Source organism: Vipera ursinii (genome assembly GCF_947247035.1).
Source record: "Vipera ursinii genome assembly, chromosome: 3".
Classification (NCBI taxonomy): Eukaryota; Metazoa; Chordata; class Lepidosauria; order Squamata; family Viperidae; genus Vipera; species Vipera ursinii.
This window is the reverse complement of record NC_139516.1, coordinates 113,412,752-113,429,945: the sequence shown is the minus strand read 5'-3', so window position 1 is coordinate 113,429,945 and position 17,194 is coordinate 113,412,752. Positions and strand designations below refer to the sequence as shown.

At 43.3% G+C, this 17,194-nt stretch overlaps 2 protein-coding genes across 3 annotated transcripts in view; one reads left to right on the top strand and one right to left on the bottom strand.

Annotated features, from left to right (window-relative positions):
- The window catches only part of ANKRD45 (ankyrin repeat domain 45), a 40,101-nt gene extending 22,926 nt beyond the window's left edge, over positions 1-17,175 (bottom strand). Inside the window, exons 1-3 of one of the 2 annotated variants that reach the window (XM_083359467.1) lie at positions 17,030-17,175; positions 16,232-16,549; positions 14,815-14,982 (exon numbers count right to left, since the gene is read on the bottom strand). In XM_083359467.1, the coding sequence (XP_083215593.1) occupies positions 14,815-14,982; positions 16,232-16,535 (472 nt within the window). In that variant the 5' untranslated portion in view covers positions 16,536-16,549; positions 17,030-17,175. Of the gene's footprint in view, positions 1-14,814; positions 14,983-16,231; positions 16,673-17,029 lie in introns of those variants that run through there. The other variant, XM_083359468.1, reaches the window with a different exon arrangement.
- Positions 447-5,232, top strand: LOC310637652 (uncharacterized protein; the record flags this gene model as incomplete). Its single annotated transcript, XM_083358155.1, has 3 exons — positions 447-521; positions 2,501-2,800; positions 4,693-5,232. 3 exons carry the CDS (start codon positions 447-449, stop codon positions 4,951-4,953), a joined length of 636 nt encoding a protein of 211 aa, XP_083214281.1. The 3' UTR covers positions 4,954-5,232.
- Positions 17,176-17,194: the final 19 nt, after the last annotated feature.

The window sequence follows — 17,194 nt, the reverse complement described above, 5'->3', positions numbered from 1 at the left end:
AGCATGCCATCATGCTCTGTTATGGACCACAAAATACTTCAGCTGTCATGCTACAGTTCTCTAGCGACACATCCAATGTCACAGTGGTAGCCAAAGCAACGAAAACGGGCACGTTAAAACATCCACCCACCTCCTGCCTTCCCTTCTACGGCTGTTGATAACTGCTCCACGTACACATCAGCCAGCCTACCGCTTCCATGTCCACGATGACAAAACTCTCCCACCTCCCACATGGGCAGCGCCTCTCCTGAGGTGAGCCTCCATGCACCTTCACACGTTGTCTGGCGATGTGGAAGTCCGAGCATTCAGAGAGAAACTCGAGAAGAGCACATGCATACTCCCTCACCTGGCCGGGGCTTTTCCAGCCCCATCCTCTGCTCTCAAGGCCCCAAACACCCTGCTTCCACTGAGCCTGTGGCAGGGGGGCAGGACCCAGTAACGGAGACATGGAAGTGGTAGGCTGGCCGATGTGTGCATGGAATGGTTATCAACAGCAGCAGCAACAACAGCAGCACCATGCAGTGAGTGGGGTGTGTGCAATTTGGGCAGTGTCAATGGGGGCGGGGGAGCGGCTGATTCCTGGAAGATGGGGACCAGAGTCAGCTGCAGCAGGCAGGGGATAGCCCAGTGATGGCAACGGTGCACATGCCCACAGAGAGGGCTCTGTGTGCCACCTCTGGCATGTGTGCCATGGGTTCGCCATCACGGACATAGGCGATCTATCAGAATCTGTAAATAATCTACTTCCCTTAAGCCCTGAGGATGAAGTTACACATATTATGTCATGACCCCATTTATGGATTTTTCTTTTTTGCTTCCATACATCCTTCCCATCTTCTATAAGTCCAAATGTCCATGAGTTCAACTCCCTATAAGAAGGTTTGAATCCCATCAAATATCTGGTTATTTATACCTGATGAATACCAAATAGAAGGAAACTGGTCATGTAATGCCCACTTCCTGGTGGTCAGTGTAATGAGCAAGAAGTATAGGATAGTAAAAGACACTATAGAATTTAATTTCTGTTTTTCATCTCCTCTCTTTCCTTTATAAATAAGCCAAGGTATGTATAAATCATGGAGGTATGTCTTCTCCCTTCACTGTCTAACGCAGACATGTCAAACACAAGGCCTGGGGGCCGGATCCGGCCCGCAAAGTGGTTTCATGTGGCCCACGAAGCCATCCTGGAAACAGTGAGGGAATGGCCCCCACTGCCTTGGCCCTGGCCCAGAGACCCTCCTTCTGCCAGAGACCCTCAGATCTATCCCACTCCTGCCCAGGCCCCCACAGGCACCCTTGATGCGAACAATGTAGAGCTGGCAACGCCCACCCAGTAGGCCATTTGCACTCTAGCCACGCCCACCCAGTAGGCCACGCCCACCCTGGCCATATCCACCAGGCCCCCTGAGGGCAACTGCAATGCTGATGCGGCCCTCAATGAAATTGAGTTTGACACCCCTGGTCTAACGTAATGCAAGGATATCTACTGAGAAGCAAATTAACAAAGCCTCAAGTCATGTTTATACTGCTTTGGGGAGGATAATAAGAATAATAACAAAGAATTTCCATAACATCTTTCTGTATTAAAATTCAATAGAATTTAATTTTTTCTAGTATGATTAAAGCAGCTTACATTAAAAAATAACCATTCATTAGAAAAATAAAATGTCTTCTCAATGATTTTTTTAGTAAATATTCATCTTAGATTATGATTTTCCAAAATGCCTTATTCAGAATTAGGGAAAACATTATGTATGCTTACACATTTTGACATATGAGAATTATTAGACTACAATGGTAAGATTTTCAAATATCTCTATATAACTATTAATTTGCTCATTATTTCAGATGCAGGCTGAGATTTTTTTCATGGCATCTATACTTCATTTTCATTAACTAACACACCTTACCTTCTTCCCCTAGGAATGGCATTAATTAAGCAACATTTTCAATTCGACTCTACTAAAGATTTTTTAATCTGATATCAACTGTAAACATGGCATTTTTAAAGGAACAAGTATGACAGGCCCATTCCCAACATGGGTGCATTTTGTGTTAATAACATTATGGCACAGGAACGAGGGACAAGACATGTCTACAGTTAATCATTTGATAAATGTACATTTTGTTTTAAGAGTAGGAGGATATTTCCAATTTTAGACATTTTGCATTTTCGCCCTACATTTCTTTACTGTGAAACACTTTCCTTCAGTTTTTACTGACTTCATAGACGCTCTTCTATAATATGTGGAGCTCCTTTATGACATCACAGAATCTTCTCACAGCTGATGGTCTAATATTACCACATTCAAATCTCTCTAGTGCCCAGGCAGGAAGCTTGGTTATCATGGAAGGATTTATTTGATTAAGATTCTTTTGTAACAGTGCATAATGAACCTCAAAAGCCAGTTGCTGCAACTCCTACACAAGGAACATCCATTACATAAGAGACATTTTTGTCTGAAAATAGCATAAAATGTTTCTGCGTCATTCTTGCCAGATTTTCCTTTTGTGGACTATCTTCTTGATGCAAGATGTTCTTGGTTTTTGTGAACGACCAACCTGGACAAGACTTGTTTGGGAAGTGACTCCACAGGATCTGGAATTGGTGACTAAAGAGCAATCTATCCTCTTTCAAAACTCAGTATGTCGCATATACCAGTGTTTTACTGGCATAGGACTATCTAAAGGGTGCCTAAAAGTATTATATGGTAGTTACAAAGTGGCACTTGCCATAGCTATAGGTTTAGCAGCTGCACGCTTCCTTTTACCCAAACTGAAACTGAGAAAAAGCACAAAGGTAAGATTCGGATACCAGCTGTGCAATGAAGAGGATGCTTCATCCTTTCCCAATTATACCATTGCCTGACCTCTAGCTTTCGTTCCCTATCCCTAACTCAGAATCCTATCCAATAAAAATAATGCTGTCTGCTGATAATGCAATTATTTCATCCCGTTCACATCTCCAATATCTGTCCTCCAATTATCTGAAGCAGATTTAGTGGGAATGCTATTGGATGGGTCTTCACATATCTGGTACTCCACAATATATGTACAGTATGTATGTGTGTGTGTGTGTGTGTGTAAATATATAAAATATATAAAATATATAATTGCCAATTCATTGCAGCTCCCAGAATTCTCTGCTTCAGCATGGAATTCTAGGTGTTAAGATCCCAATTCATCTGGAGGGAATCTCTTAGCCTTCAAAGAGTTGTAATTTCATTAGTTGTTTGAATGGCTAAATCTGATATAATCTAGTCCATATGTGATTTGTATTGTTTTGCATTTAAAAATTATCAATGTCAAATTATCAATCTGCAAGAGACTTCTTAAGGCAAGGTTCTGCCAGTTGGCCAAGGGATCAAATGGGGAAGTTCCACACTGGAGGTGTCTCCTAGATTGATGGCAGACTCCACTCCCCCACCTTTTGCTCTGTGCTCTCCACCCATCCATCTTTTGGGTTATATTGATATATTCTCGTTGCTTTCCTTTATCTTTGTTTACTTTATTGTTTTATTATTTTACTTCTATTTAAGCACTTTTTCATTTTTCTTCCTTTTTATTATTTTAAGCCACCTAGAATAACTCCATGGCTAGATAGGTGGCAAATAAAATTTAAAAATAATAGTAATTATAATAGTGCAATGAACCACGATAATACCTTAAATCCATCCTGTATTCTAAATTCAATCAAATTTTGTCAAATTTAGATTTTGAATGGTATACATACATAGTTCCCAGTATGAAGTAAGAAGCTCCAAGACATATGGTGTACATTTTCAATAAAAGTTGTAATATCTAATTCATAAAAAAGTTGAGCTCTCAGAAAGAGTATCACCATAAAAAAAGTTCAGCTCTCAGATGTTATATTTATAAAAACTAACAAGAATGGGACTAAAGACAAGCAACAGATATTTTTATGTCAGAAAATCAGAACAATTCAAGACAATGAGAAGAATATTGGAGAGGGGGAACCCTGGTGATTAGGCAAAAATCCAAAGCAAAGATAATATCTAAGGAAGGAGTAACAAGCAGAATATAGTAATGAAAGTCTGCTACTATAAAGTAATATTATAGAGAAAGCTTTATGCTAAATAATTTTAAATAAAATTATTATTCATGCAGAGAAGAAATGTAATAATAAATTATATAAATTACTCCTTTTGGCTGAAGCAAGGCTAAAAGTATTTAACTCTGTCTGAATGTAGGTTTTTTGGATATATTCAGTGTCTGTTTACCTAGACTCCAAGGTAAACAGTGATTTCCAAAGATTAAAATATGGCTATCTCTACATATAAAGTTAACAGTCTTATTACTTTGATCATATACATTTAACAACAACCTTTCTTGACACTTTTATTTGTATGATGAGAAAAGCATCCATTACTTATTATCTGTATATCAAGCTCCTGTTGAAAGCCATCTGCTATTTCATTTAAGTTTGTTTTCTTATTTTTATTTTAAAAAATCCTGTATTTTCCAAACAGAGATCTATAAATGGACAGGTAATTACTGAACTTATAAAATTAATGCTCGGTATAAGAACAAAAAATATCAATTCAGTGAATTACTTTCATGATATAAAAAACAAGCTTTACTTTTTTTACCTTAATGCTAATATCACCACTATATTATCATGCATAAGTTTAAAACAACATTAACCTGCTTGCAATTTTTTTCACTTGACAGTCAGAGAACCCAACAACGGCAGTATCAGTTGTCACAGAAATGAATGATGACTATAGCCACGACATGAACAAAATGCTCTACAAGTTAGTGACGAACACTTCCAAGATGATGAAATACATGAAGCGTGTCAACCATCATCACAAAAAAGAAATCAAGTACCAAAAATTAAACAAAAAGAGAAAAAAATATGAATATGATGAAGACGAACAGCTTTTCCCAGTTTGTCTGCACAATCATAGCTCCAGTGAAGACACCACATAATGTATAAGCCCAATTTTTTTTCCTTCCTATATTCAGCTCTTATTGAATATTTGGAGTGCTGCTTCTAATCCAATAAGATGGCAAAGGAGAAGTAACAAAAGCTCCAATATAGGTTGCTTGGTATGCTGAGTTAGTTTCTGTACAGGATACTATGGATTGTACCGAAGAAGACACAAGGGGGCTATTAAATGTTTTAAAGTCAAAGCAAAGTGATTTGCATCTACAATATCAATTATTAAAGACTGTATTTGGTAGATAATGCAGTGAGTCTTCAATACGATCTTGCCTCTGTTATGTAAAACTGAGACTGAACTTTAATAAAAGGCTCCCTATTCACAGGAAGGAAAGCGCCGTTTCAGCAGTTCAGCATTCTTCATGCTTGCTGCATTTCAGATATAGTTAATTCTGTGTGACAGGAAGAAAAAAAAAAGATGGAAAAATCCTTTCTTCCCAGCTTTCTCTTGATATGATTTCTGCTCAGGGAAAACAGGGAAGCAAAGAACAGGCAAAAGGCAAGTGATCCTAAAAGAATGAGAAGATGGCTGAGCGGTTCAGTAGCTAAAAGTCAAGCTTATGTAAGTTGCCTAGAGATCAAAAGCAAGGAAAAGATCCCTTTGTTTTACTCTTTAGCCTCTGAACCTGTTTGTCACCTCCTTTGTTTTAGTACTCTTGTACGGTGATCAGTTGACTTTGTAATAATGCCCCTTGGGGGGGGGGCGAAAGCCCTAATAAGCAGGCATATACATAGAATGAAGGCTATTGCTAAGCACATTGGTTTGTGCTTAAATTGTAAGCCACCCTGAGTCTTCGGAGATGTTGTGATTCAGGGTCAGCCTGTGGGTTCGGCAGTTGGGTCGGACGACTCAGAGGAGGAGGAGGGGGGTGTTGAAGACCTTGCTGAGGGGGTTGAAGATCTTGCTGATGAGAGCCCTCAGCCAGGCCCCTCCCACTTGGTCACCACGGAGACCCAGCTGTGTGAGCCTGACAGCGTGGATGAAGATGACCCACAGCTGGCCCTGTTCAAGGACGCCCGACGCAGGAGGCAGTCAATTAGGAGTAAACAGAGGAAGGCAATGGGGCTTCTTGGAAGGAGGCAGAGAGAAGCCACGCCCTGAACTCTATATAAGGGGAATGTGTGGGAGGGCTGGTTTGCTGAAGGCAACCGCTTGGATAGTTCCTGTTTCTTAAAGCTCCTGTTTCTTGGTTTGTCTTGTTCCGTTTGTTTTTGTAGCAATAAATTTGGCAGGCGTAATTCCAGCCTCTTGCCTTCTTGTAAAAGGGGTTGTCCCTGCCTTTTCTGCAGGGCCGGTAGCAGGCTAGTACAGAACAGGAGAAGGGCGGGATATAAATGGGATTAAAATAAATAAAATAAATAAATAAGTTACATTTCTGGCTCTGATAAGAAATGATCCTTTCTTTGAGAACTGATCAAGTACAGACACTTCTCACAAAATGACAAAATCATCAAGAATTAGAAAAGGCCCACTACAGGAAGCCCTTGACTTACAACCAGTCACTTAGTGATTAGACAACCCCCCCCAAAGACCCACCAAATATGACCCACACGGTCACATGATCGTCTTTTGGGTGCTCAGCAACCTGCCCACATTTATGTCCATTTGTAGTATCCCACAATCCTGTGACTGTAATTTACTATTTTTTTTGCCAGAAATCAGCATTTATTTCTGGTTTCTGACAAAAAAAACCCGCCATTGTAGACAATGGGTTTTGCTTAACGACACTGGATTTGGTTACAACTGTTGCAAAAAAAATGTTGTAAAATTGGATCAGTCGTGATAACCCACTTACCATCAGTGTGATTTCCAGCCTCAATTACAGTCCTAAGTCTAGAATTATCTGTATTTTTACCCAAACTAATAAGTATAATGGTATCAATAACACTCACAATACTGTAACAAGAATTGCAAAGCCAGAATTGTGGTTCTTCTGTGGTGTGACCAACAGATTCAAAATCAAAGTTAGTGGGAGAGAAACATACCAGAGAGCATTCTTTGTTGTATTAATTTTACTGTCCAAGTATTGTTTTATGCAACATGCTAAATCAAAACTAAACATACTGCATTACAGTTTGATGCAGTGGCATAGCGTGGGGGGTGCAGGGGGGGCCGGCCGCACCGGGCGCAACATCTGGGGGGGGCGCACTCACACTGAGCTGCTCAGGGAGCCCCAAGGGCTGCACAGAGTTGGCTTGGCTCCGCTCTTGAGCTGCTCTTTCTTGCAAAGCGAAATGAGTCTGGCAGGTGAGATGGGCGGCCACATAAACTGAATAAAATAAATAGAAGTGGCCAACTCTCCGCCCAGGCTCAGGCCAACCGCAAGCGCCCCGCAGGCGCCCTAGCAGGCTTGGCCGAGCGAAGACGGACCCGCCGGCCGGCCGGCCTAGCTTCGTGCGCATGCGTGGCTTTATTTAGCAGGGCTCACGTGCGAGCTTGAATGCAGCGGCTCTTGCAGGTCGGAGCCCCGCCCAGCCGCCCTCGAGAGGGACCCGGAAGCATCCCGCATGCGCGCGACTCTTCTTGGAAAGTCTACGCCGCTGTGGGGCACGTCTTTTCGGCGGTGCTGTGATGTCACCGCCCACCCGCCCCTCTATTTCCGCTTCCGGTTGCCTTGCCCCGGGTGCTGACAACCCACGCTACGCCACTGGTTTGATGCATAAAGATAGCATCTCCAACTTTAAAGAAAAATCAGGAGGAATTTTTATAACTTTCCAAACTAGCAAATTTTATTAATAAAATGTTTTGGTTTGAAAAGGTGCTACCAGACTCCACCATCTTTACAGAATAAGTTAATTGACCTATTTTTTGATTACATACAGCAATTATAAACATGAGGGTGCAACCAGGCTGCAAAACAGCCCAAAAGCCTTAGGATTATTAAAAATCCAACGATCTCTTACCTGATTACAAATTAAGAAAGTCATTCAATAATTAAAGTGGGATTATAAATTTAGGTAAACAGTTTGTACGCTAAATGATTACTTTTACTTCCTACATAGTAAGAGGTGCTGGAACTCAGAGGTGCTGTCACTGGCAGCGATGCCGGTGTTTTGCTATGGCGTCGCTGCCCATCCTTTGCACCCCCGTCCCTGCGGCTCGGAGCCACATGCCACGGGGATTCCCCTCCCCACAGCTGCCGTGGGCTACCTGTAGTGAAAGATAGTATACGGTTTCCTTGTGCTAAGAGATTTTGCTTTCCTTCTTTGACTTTATTTTGCATGTGTAAAGGATGTTTCAGTTCCTGCTTTTTCCTTTCTTTCTCTCTCCTGTGAAATTTGAATAGATAATGTAATTTAATTTAATTTAATACTTTGATTTCTATACCGCCCTACTCCCGAAGGACTCAGGGCAGTGAACAGGGCAATACACAATAAAAATATTATACAAAAATTGAAAAGCCATTAAACATTATGCCCTTAAAATTAATACATATTACAATTAAAACTATTTATAAAAACCCAACCCCATCCCGTCAGACCAGGCCAGCTTGTTCGAAAAAGAACGTTTTGAGATCGCACCGGAAGGAGCGAAGGTCGGGGGCCGTCCGGAGCTCAACTGGTAATCTGTTCCAAAGGTCTGGCGCGCCCACAGAGAACGCTCTCCCCCTGGGGGTCACCAATCGGCATTCTTTGATCGGCGGCACCCTGAGGAGGCCCTCTCTGTGGGAGCGCACTGGACGGAGGGAAGTTGACGCCGGCCGCAGGTGTTGCCGTAGGTAATCCGGACCCATGCCATGAAGGGCTTTGTAAGTCATCACTAACGCTATACTAGGCTCTATATGGTCTAGCAAACTATATGGGTCTTCCTTTGTAGAATAAAGCTATGTCAGGTATTTAGCCTTTCTACCTATATACAATGTCCTTGTCAGAATCCATTTATATCACATTCATAAATGTATGTTTAAAACATTATCCCCCCCATGGATTCAGCCATCTCCCGAGGAAGGAGGAGTGCATGTGGATTCAGCCTGCCTTAGGTTATTTCAAAGACCAAGGGAAACCTTTTGAACTGGGGGAACAAAAGGGAGGGTTAGGGAAGAAGGCATCTGGCCTGTGTCTCCATTTGAATCTTTAGAGGAAGAAGGCAATAACCATAAAGATTCGAAGTTCCCTTTTTCCCACGAAAGGGATGACACAAAGTAAAATGATGGGGGGCTGACCAAATGGGGTTGAGGGAAGGGGGGTTGAACCGGGAACTCTTTATAAAGTTTCAATTTGTAAAACAATACCAAGTCCTGTCTTGTATTTCCACAACCAAGCATGTCCTAGTAAAAATTCCTTTTGGACTAGAACTGACTCCAAGAGTTTTTGTTTTCCTAAGACGTGAATTGGGGTGGGTCCTGACAGTAGACAGGACTTGGACTGAAAGTCAACCTGGAAGGGAGAAACCTTACTGGGGGACTTTGCAATAAATACTATGTCTGGCGACGAAGCAAGAGAGGAGGGAAGCCCCACAGAGAGGGAGTCTTCCCCCCGAATGGAATCCCAGAGATGATGGGAAGCTGAAGTGGCATATTTCCCCAGGGAAGAAGCGGTGGAGCAGCATGACCGAAAACCCCGGTGGTCGATGGGCGTTGGAAGGAAAAGTGAGTGGGAAAAGGCATCGGGAGAAGTGACCCTGAGACGGAGTGACCACCAACCGGAATGGAGGCAAGAGATGGAGAGCTCCCTGCACGCCAGTGAGGAGGAACGGATCCTGGAAAAAGCTATTGACCGGATGAAAGCAACCCTGAGCTCACTAAGGGAGGAGAGAGCTGAAAACCACAACCGAGGCAGCACCTGGGGCCGCAACTGGAGAGATAACAGAGGGGATCCAGCTCCTGAAACCCCAGGGCCGTCCAACGAAACAGGAGTCGCTGCCTCAGCAGTACCCCCCCCCCCAGAACCACAGACAGGGAGCAGGATGAGGAGCGATACCATCCGCGGCGCAGACAACGCTCCAGTCAAAGACTCCCGCCCCTGGAAACAAAATTCAAGGGGGAGCCATCACGATTGGGGGTTTTCTTAACCCAAGTCCTTAGCTATATGGAAGAATATGGACGGGACATCCCCAGTGACAAAACCCGCATCCGAATTGTGCAATCTGCCCTGGACGGACTGGCTGCAGACTGGGTGGTGAACCTACATGACTCCAACGCCCCAGAACTCAACAATTTCAACCGGTTCATGGCATCCTTGAGGCGGCATTTCGAAGATCCCTTGGCTGATTGCAAAGCCCAGGAGAGAATCAAAACAGTCAGGCAGGGCAGACGGCCGGTGGCTGAATACACCCAAGAATTCCGAGCCATTGCCAGCAAGCTGAACTGGCCAGAAGACATCCTCCTTAGCCATTTGAAAGACGGGCTAAACTATGACCTGTATGATGCTTGCCTGCCTTGAGGAGACCCACACCATCTCGACGACTGGTATGACCTGGCAGAGGAGGGGGAGATAGACCTACTGAAGAGACACTGTCGGGGGAAACCATGGGGCCGCCCGCCAACGGAGCAAACATGTGAGAGGGAAACCCCACCGCCCACAGCTAAAAAATCAACAGGCTGTTTCAAATGCGGGAGAGAGGGTCACCGCGCCGCAGAATGCCGCTCAAAAACCCCCAAGCGTAAAACAGAGTCATCATGCTCCAAGAAACTACTAGGGAAACCCCAAGGCAACCCAAAAGAACCTTCCATGAAGGGGACAGGGGCTGTAGAGTCAACAATTCCTGCCAGGAACTGAGACTGGACTCCGGCCTACACCACAGGGGCGGTGGACACCTCAGAAGACAGCTCAGAGGGAGAACCATTGGTAAGTGGACCCCTTCCACCTATACTTAAGACAGTGACTATATTAGCTTCCTCTATGCCTAAAGCCTTCGAAATAAAAGCTCTGATAGACTGTGGTTGCATTCGCTGCCTCATCAGCCCAACGCTGGTGGAGAGATTGAGTATCCCAGTGAGGAGACTAAAACAACCAATCTCCTTTAGTCAATTAGATGGATCAATGGCAAGGGGGGGACCAGCTACCCTAGCCACTTTACCAATTCACCTGTCCCTGGGGTCTCATGAGGAAGACATAACATTTATAGGGGCCCCAGGCATGGAATGCCCAATGATTTTAGGACTGGAATGTCTGAAGAAATGGAACCCCGGGATAAACTGGAGGACAGCAGAACTCAACTTCCCAAAAGGGGAGCAGGAAAACGTAACCCCCCCAAAGCACCCCCCAACCCGAAGGGAGGAGACAGCAGCAGTGGGGAAAGAGAAGGGGTTACCAGAGATACCGGAGGAATACAGGGACCTTGCTGAGGTTTTCAGTGAGGAGCGGGCAGATGAACTTCCCCCCCACCGCCCCACAGACTGCGCCATAGAATTCAAACCCGGGGCAAAACTCCCAAAACCCAGGATGTATGCCATGAGCCCAAGGGAAATGGCAGAATTGGAGAGATTCATAAAGAAAAACTTAGAAAAAGGGTTCATCGAGCCTGCGAAACCCAAAGTGGCAGCCCCAGTCCTGTTCAGGGAGAAGAAAGCTGGTTCTAAGGAAGGAGATGAATGGAAGACTGCATTCAACTGCCCAATGGGGTGCTACCAATTCAAAGTATTGCCTTTCGGACTGTAAGGGCCCCCCTCAGTCTTTATGCAATTAATTAATGACGTGCTAAGGGAGCACCTATATAAGGGGGTCCTGGTTTACCTGGACGACATTCTTATCTTCATGGAGACCAAAGAGGAACATATCAAACTAGTCAGAGCAGTCCTGAAACAGTTGCAAGCTGCCCACTTATATGCTAAATTATCGAAGTGTGAATTCCATCAGGAAAAAATCGACTACCTGGGATATCGCATATCTGCAGAAGGCATCGAAATGGACCCTGAGAAGGTCAGGGCAGTATTAGAGTGGGCACCCCCCTGCACACGGAAGCAATTGCAAAGTTTCCTGGGGTTTGCAAATTTCTACCGCCAATTCATCCCGCATTTGGTCAAATAGCCATATCTCTCACAAACTTGTTGAAAATGAAGCCCCCCCGGTGAAATCCAGCCATCCTCTAAAATGGACAATGGAATGTCAAGCAGCATTTGAGAGGCTAAAAAGACTCTTTTCTGCTGAACCTGTACTAAAACACCCAGATCCCGACAAACCTTTTGTAATACAGGCAGATGCGAGCGATGTAGCAGTCGGAGCCGTATTATTACAGAAAAATGAGGAGGGGACGTTGCAACCTTGCGCATATACACCCAGAAAACTCACGGAAACAGAACAACGGTGGCCAATATGGGAGAAGGAAGCATTCTCATTAAGGTGGTCGTTATTAACATGGCGCCAATTTTTGGAAGGGAATAAAATACCTTTCCAGGTCTGGACAGACCACAAAAATTTAGAAGCACTAAAGACGCCCAGGGAACTCACTCCTAAGCAAGCCCGCTGGTCCCAACACTTTCACCGACTCAATTTCACTCTCAAACACTTGCCGGGGGGGAAGAACTTCCTGGCAGACGCATTATCTCGCATGCCCCAATATAACAGCACACGAGTAACTGACTTTAAACCACTTGTACCAGAACAACAACTGGCAGCACCAGTCACCACCAGGGCACAAATAAAAATGAAGCCGGAAGTGGATAGCCAAACTGGAATAGAATTCTGAAAGTCCTTGGAAAGCGACGAATGGTTGCAGAAAAATAGGCATGTGTGCACAATTAAAGATGGGCTACTTTGGGTGGGTGAGAAGTTATACATACCTACCACCCAGAGGATCAATTTCATGCAACTGTGCCATGATACAAAATCAGCAGGACATTTCGAGTTTGTAAAAACGTTACACTTAACTAAAAGGCAATTTTGGTGGCCATCTATGAAAAAAGACATAGAAAGCTATGTGAGCAGTTGTCAAATTTGTGTGATGGCTAAGAGGTTGCAAGGGAAATCGGCAGGACTGTTACAACCGGTGGCAAATCCCTCAGCCCCATGGAAAGAAATAGCCATGGACTTTATTGTAGAACTACCAGAAAGCAACGGAAACACCGTTGTCTGGACTGTCACAGATCTGTTCTCTAAGCAAGTACATTTCATACCTTGCCAAAAAATTCCAACTGCAAAAGCATTAGCAAAACTTTTTGTACAGCATATTTACAGATTGCACAGGGCACCACAATGCATCATATCTGACAGAGGGGTGCAACTTACCTCGGCATTTTGGAAGGAATTTTTATCCCTGCTAGGAACTACCAAAGGATTGACATCTAGTCATCATCCTCAAGATAACGGGCGATGTGAAAGATCTAACACAGTACTTGAGCAATATTTAAGATGTTATGTAAATTTTCAGCAGGAAAACTGGAAGGACCTACTGCCTTTCGCAGAAGTGGCATATAATAATGCAGTCCACTCCAGCACAGGTTACACTCCTTTTCAAGTAGCTACAGGCCAAAGCTTCAACCCCATACCTGAACTAACCCCAAAAGAACCAGTAATTCCAGAACTAAAGGAATGGATTGCTCAATTACAATACACCTGGCCTATTGTCAGAAGAGCGTTAACAGATGCTAGATTAGCATACAAAACACAGGCAGACAGGAAAAGAGCCGATCCCACACCATTCAAAGTGGGAGAGATGGTATATCTGTCCACAAAATACCCTAAATCACTCCAAACCTGTAAAAAACTAGGACCAAAATATATTGGACCTTTTCCAATTAAAAGAATCATAAACCCAGTAACAGTTGAATTAGGACTACCTAAAAATCTTAGACAAATACACTCAATCTTTCACTGCAGCCTAATAAAGAGAGAACAACAATCTCCCCTACAAACAAAAATCCCACCACCACCACCTCCCATCATGGTGGAAGGGGAACAACATTGTGAGGTGAAAGAAATTTTGGATTCCAGAAAACATCATGGAACGACCCAATATTTAGTGGCTTGGAAACACCTCCCCTCCTCAGAAAATGAATGGGTCAACAAACGCCACGTTAAAGCACCAAAGCTGCTTAAGAGATTTCATAGAGAATATCCGAACAAACCGGGTTAACATTTATATGTTTTTTTTCCTTTTCTTTCCCTACAGATGGACATATCTTTCTTTTAAGGAGAGTGGACTGTCAGAATCCATTTATATCACATTCATAAATGTATGTTTAAAACATTATCCCCCCCCCCGTGGATTATGCCATCTCCCGAGGAAGGAGGAGTGCATGTGGATTCAGCCTGCCTTAGGTTATTTCAAAGACCAAGGGAAACCTTTTGAACTGGGGGAACAAAAGGGAGGGTTAGGGAAGAAGGCATCTGGCCTGTGTCTCCATTTGAATCTGTAAAGAAGGCAATAACCATAAAGATTCGAAGTTCCCTTTTTCCCACGAAACGGATGACACGAAGTAAAATGATGGGGGGCTGACCAAATGGGGTTGAGGGAAGGGGGGTTGAATTGAGAACTCTTTATAAAGTTTCAATTTGTAAAACAATACCAAGTCCTGTCTTGTATTTCCACAACCAAGCATGTCCTAGTAAAAATTCCTTTTGGACTAGAACTGACTCCAAGAGTTTTTGTTTTCCTAAGATGTGGATTGGGGTGGGTTCTGACAGTCCTAATACATTCCTGTTTTTTAAAAAAGCCTCATGTGAATTGACCTATCGTTAATGTCTCACAGCATGAATTAACTTTTTGGAGACATTGTCTTTTTAAAAACGATATACTAGAAAAAACAGCTTCTTCATAAAGTGCTCCATGAAAATGACTTTTTGTTATTATATAGTTGATATACTACAAATATTTGATAATATTTGCACTTGTTCAAAATTCAGCTGATTTGAGTACCGTAAGGCTAAATCCATATCTCAAGGAAGCTTAGCACAGTTACTAATATTACCTGCCCAATCCAAGAATTCAACACATTCTGTTTGATTATATCGATTTGCAATTTCTCTAGCGTTTTCATCCCGAAATGTAGTTGCATAAATATCAGCTTCCAGATCTATCAGAGTTTTCAATGTGTTTAGCTGACCCCAGGCTGCAGCACAATGAAGAAGTGTATAACCTAAGAGAACAAACCAAATCAATGTATGTAACTGTGCACAGAATATCTGTATGCAATCCTTTTAATACACTGTATTCCTTTATATACAAGAAAACTCAGCTGCCAATTAGCCCTGCTGTAATAAACCTTAATAAACCTTAATAAAAGAAACAGTAGATTCACAGCCAAAGAAAGTTAGCATTTCCCAAACTAGGAATTAAAGGAGACTACATGAAATTGTGTGGGAAAGTTTGAGAATCTATGTGTGGCGGGGGAGGGGAGTGAAAATTGTGGTTAGGCTCGAATTAGATAAAAATAGAGAATGAAAGAGACCCAATCTGGTATAATGGTTAAAGCATAAGGTTAGAAACGGGGAAACTGCAAGTTCTAGTCCCACCTTAGGCACAAAGCCAGTTGGGTGAATCGTTAGTTCTTGATTTACAACCATAATTGGGACTAGAATGTACATACACAATTATAAATACGTGCTGGTTGCCAAGGATCTGAATTTTGAACGCATAACCTTGGAGACATGGGGAGAGTCATAAGTCACTTTTTTCAGCACCATCCTAATTTTGAAGGGCTGTCAAGAACTACCTATAGTTCAGGTTCTCTCAGTCCTGGGAAGAAGGCAATGGCAAAAAACCATTTCTAAAAAAAAATGTTGCCAACAAAACTGCAGGGACTGGTCCAGGCAGTCTCCAAGAATTGGACATGACTGAATGAAAGAAAAAAAAGAGGAGGAAAGTAAAAATGAGTTAATAAAGCCTTAGATCAGAAAGCTCTAACACAGGGGTGTCAAACTCAATTTCATGGAGGGCCACATCAGCATTGCAGTTGCCCTCAGGGGGCCGGGTGGGTGTGGCCAGGGTGGGCGTGGCTAGAGTGCGTATGGCCTACTGGGTGGGCGTGGCCAGCTCTACATCGTTGGCATCAAGGGTGCCTATGGGGGCCTGGGCAGGAGTGGGACAGATCTGAGGGTCTCTGGCAGGAGGAGGGTCTCTGGGCCAGGGCCAAGGCAGAGGGGGCCGTTCCCTCACTGTTTACAGGATGGCTTCGCGGGCCGCATGAAACCACTTCGCGGGCCGGATCCGGCCCCCGGGCCTTGTGTTTGACATGTCTGCTCTAACAGATAGCTATGAGCATTGATCCATTATAGCACTCTTGTATCTGTTTTCAAATTCAAAATATAAACTGACATAATTCTTAAAGGGATCTTTTCCGAGACTCTTAGTGATGCTTAATTCTAAATATCTAGACCATTATTTACCTCTAACTGTCTTATCCTTCAGGTCAACTCCATATTTTGCCAGGGACTGGATAATATCATTCTGACCAACCATACAAGTTGTAAATAGTAGGTTTCTCCCTAGGATATCCTTTTCCATTAAAAACCTATTGGCTTTTTCATGATCAGGATCCTCCGAGTTCTCAAAAATCTGTTGTACTTCTTCCGTATCACCCCTTAAAGCAGCCCTCAGGAGAGGATTAAAATGTGCTGGTTCCTCTTGAGATCCCAAATCCTCATGCTCATTTTTTGTTGTTGAAGCTGCTTTTTCTTCCAAGGGTTCCATTTTCACGAGATTAGCTTAATTTAAAAATAAAAAATAAAAATAAAGAACGCAATGGGATGTGGTTTGTACAGATTCAAAGCATCATCATCATTTCTATCTGCAAAACCTCATTCATCTTTTCATCCACAACACGTTAAATCTCCATCCTCTTCGCCGAGATTATTCCTGTTATTACTAGTCCACCATATCACTTTGAACCATTATTTATGAAGTTTTAGAGTGCAGAATCATTCTATATGCAGTACACCAGGGCTCTTGAAACTTGGCCCTTTTATGACTTGTGGACTTCAACTCCCAGAATTCCTTGGCCAGCATGCCTGGCTGAGGAATTCTGGGAGTTGAAGTCCACAAGTCATAAAAGGGCCAAGTTTGAAGATCCCTGCAGTACACTAATCAGCAAAACGAATACTTGGATCAAAACGATGGAATGAACGGGCATGACCTTTACCAACAGAATCTCAAGCCGTCTCATCCTGACCCAGCTCAAAACCAACCTCGCTGCGGTTCCCGACTTCCCGATGCTTCCCGTCTGTTGAACACGGCAGGAAAAAAAACAAAAAAACAAAAAGGCAGTCATCCCGTCGCCATAGAAACCTCGCAGCGTGGCTGAGGCCGGAACGTTTGAGGGGACAACTTGACGTTCTTGCACGGAAAACTAA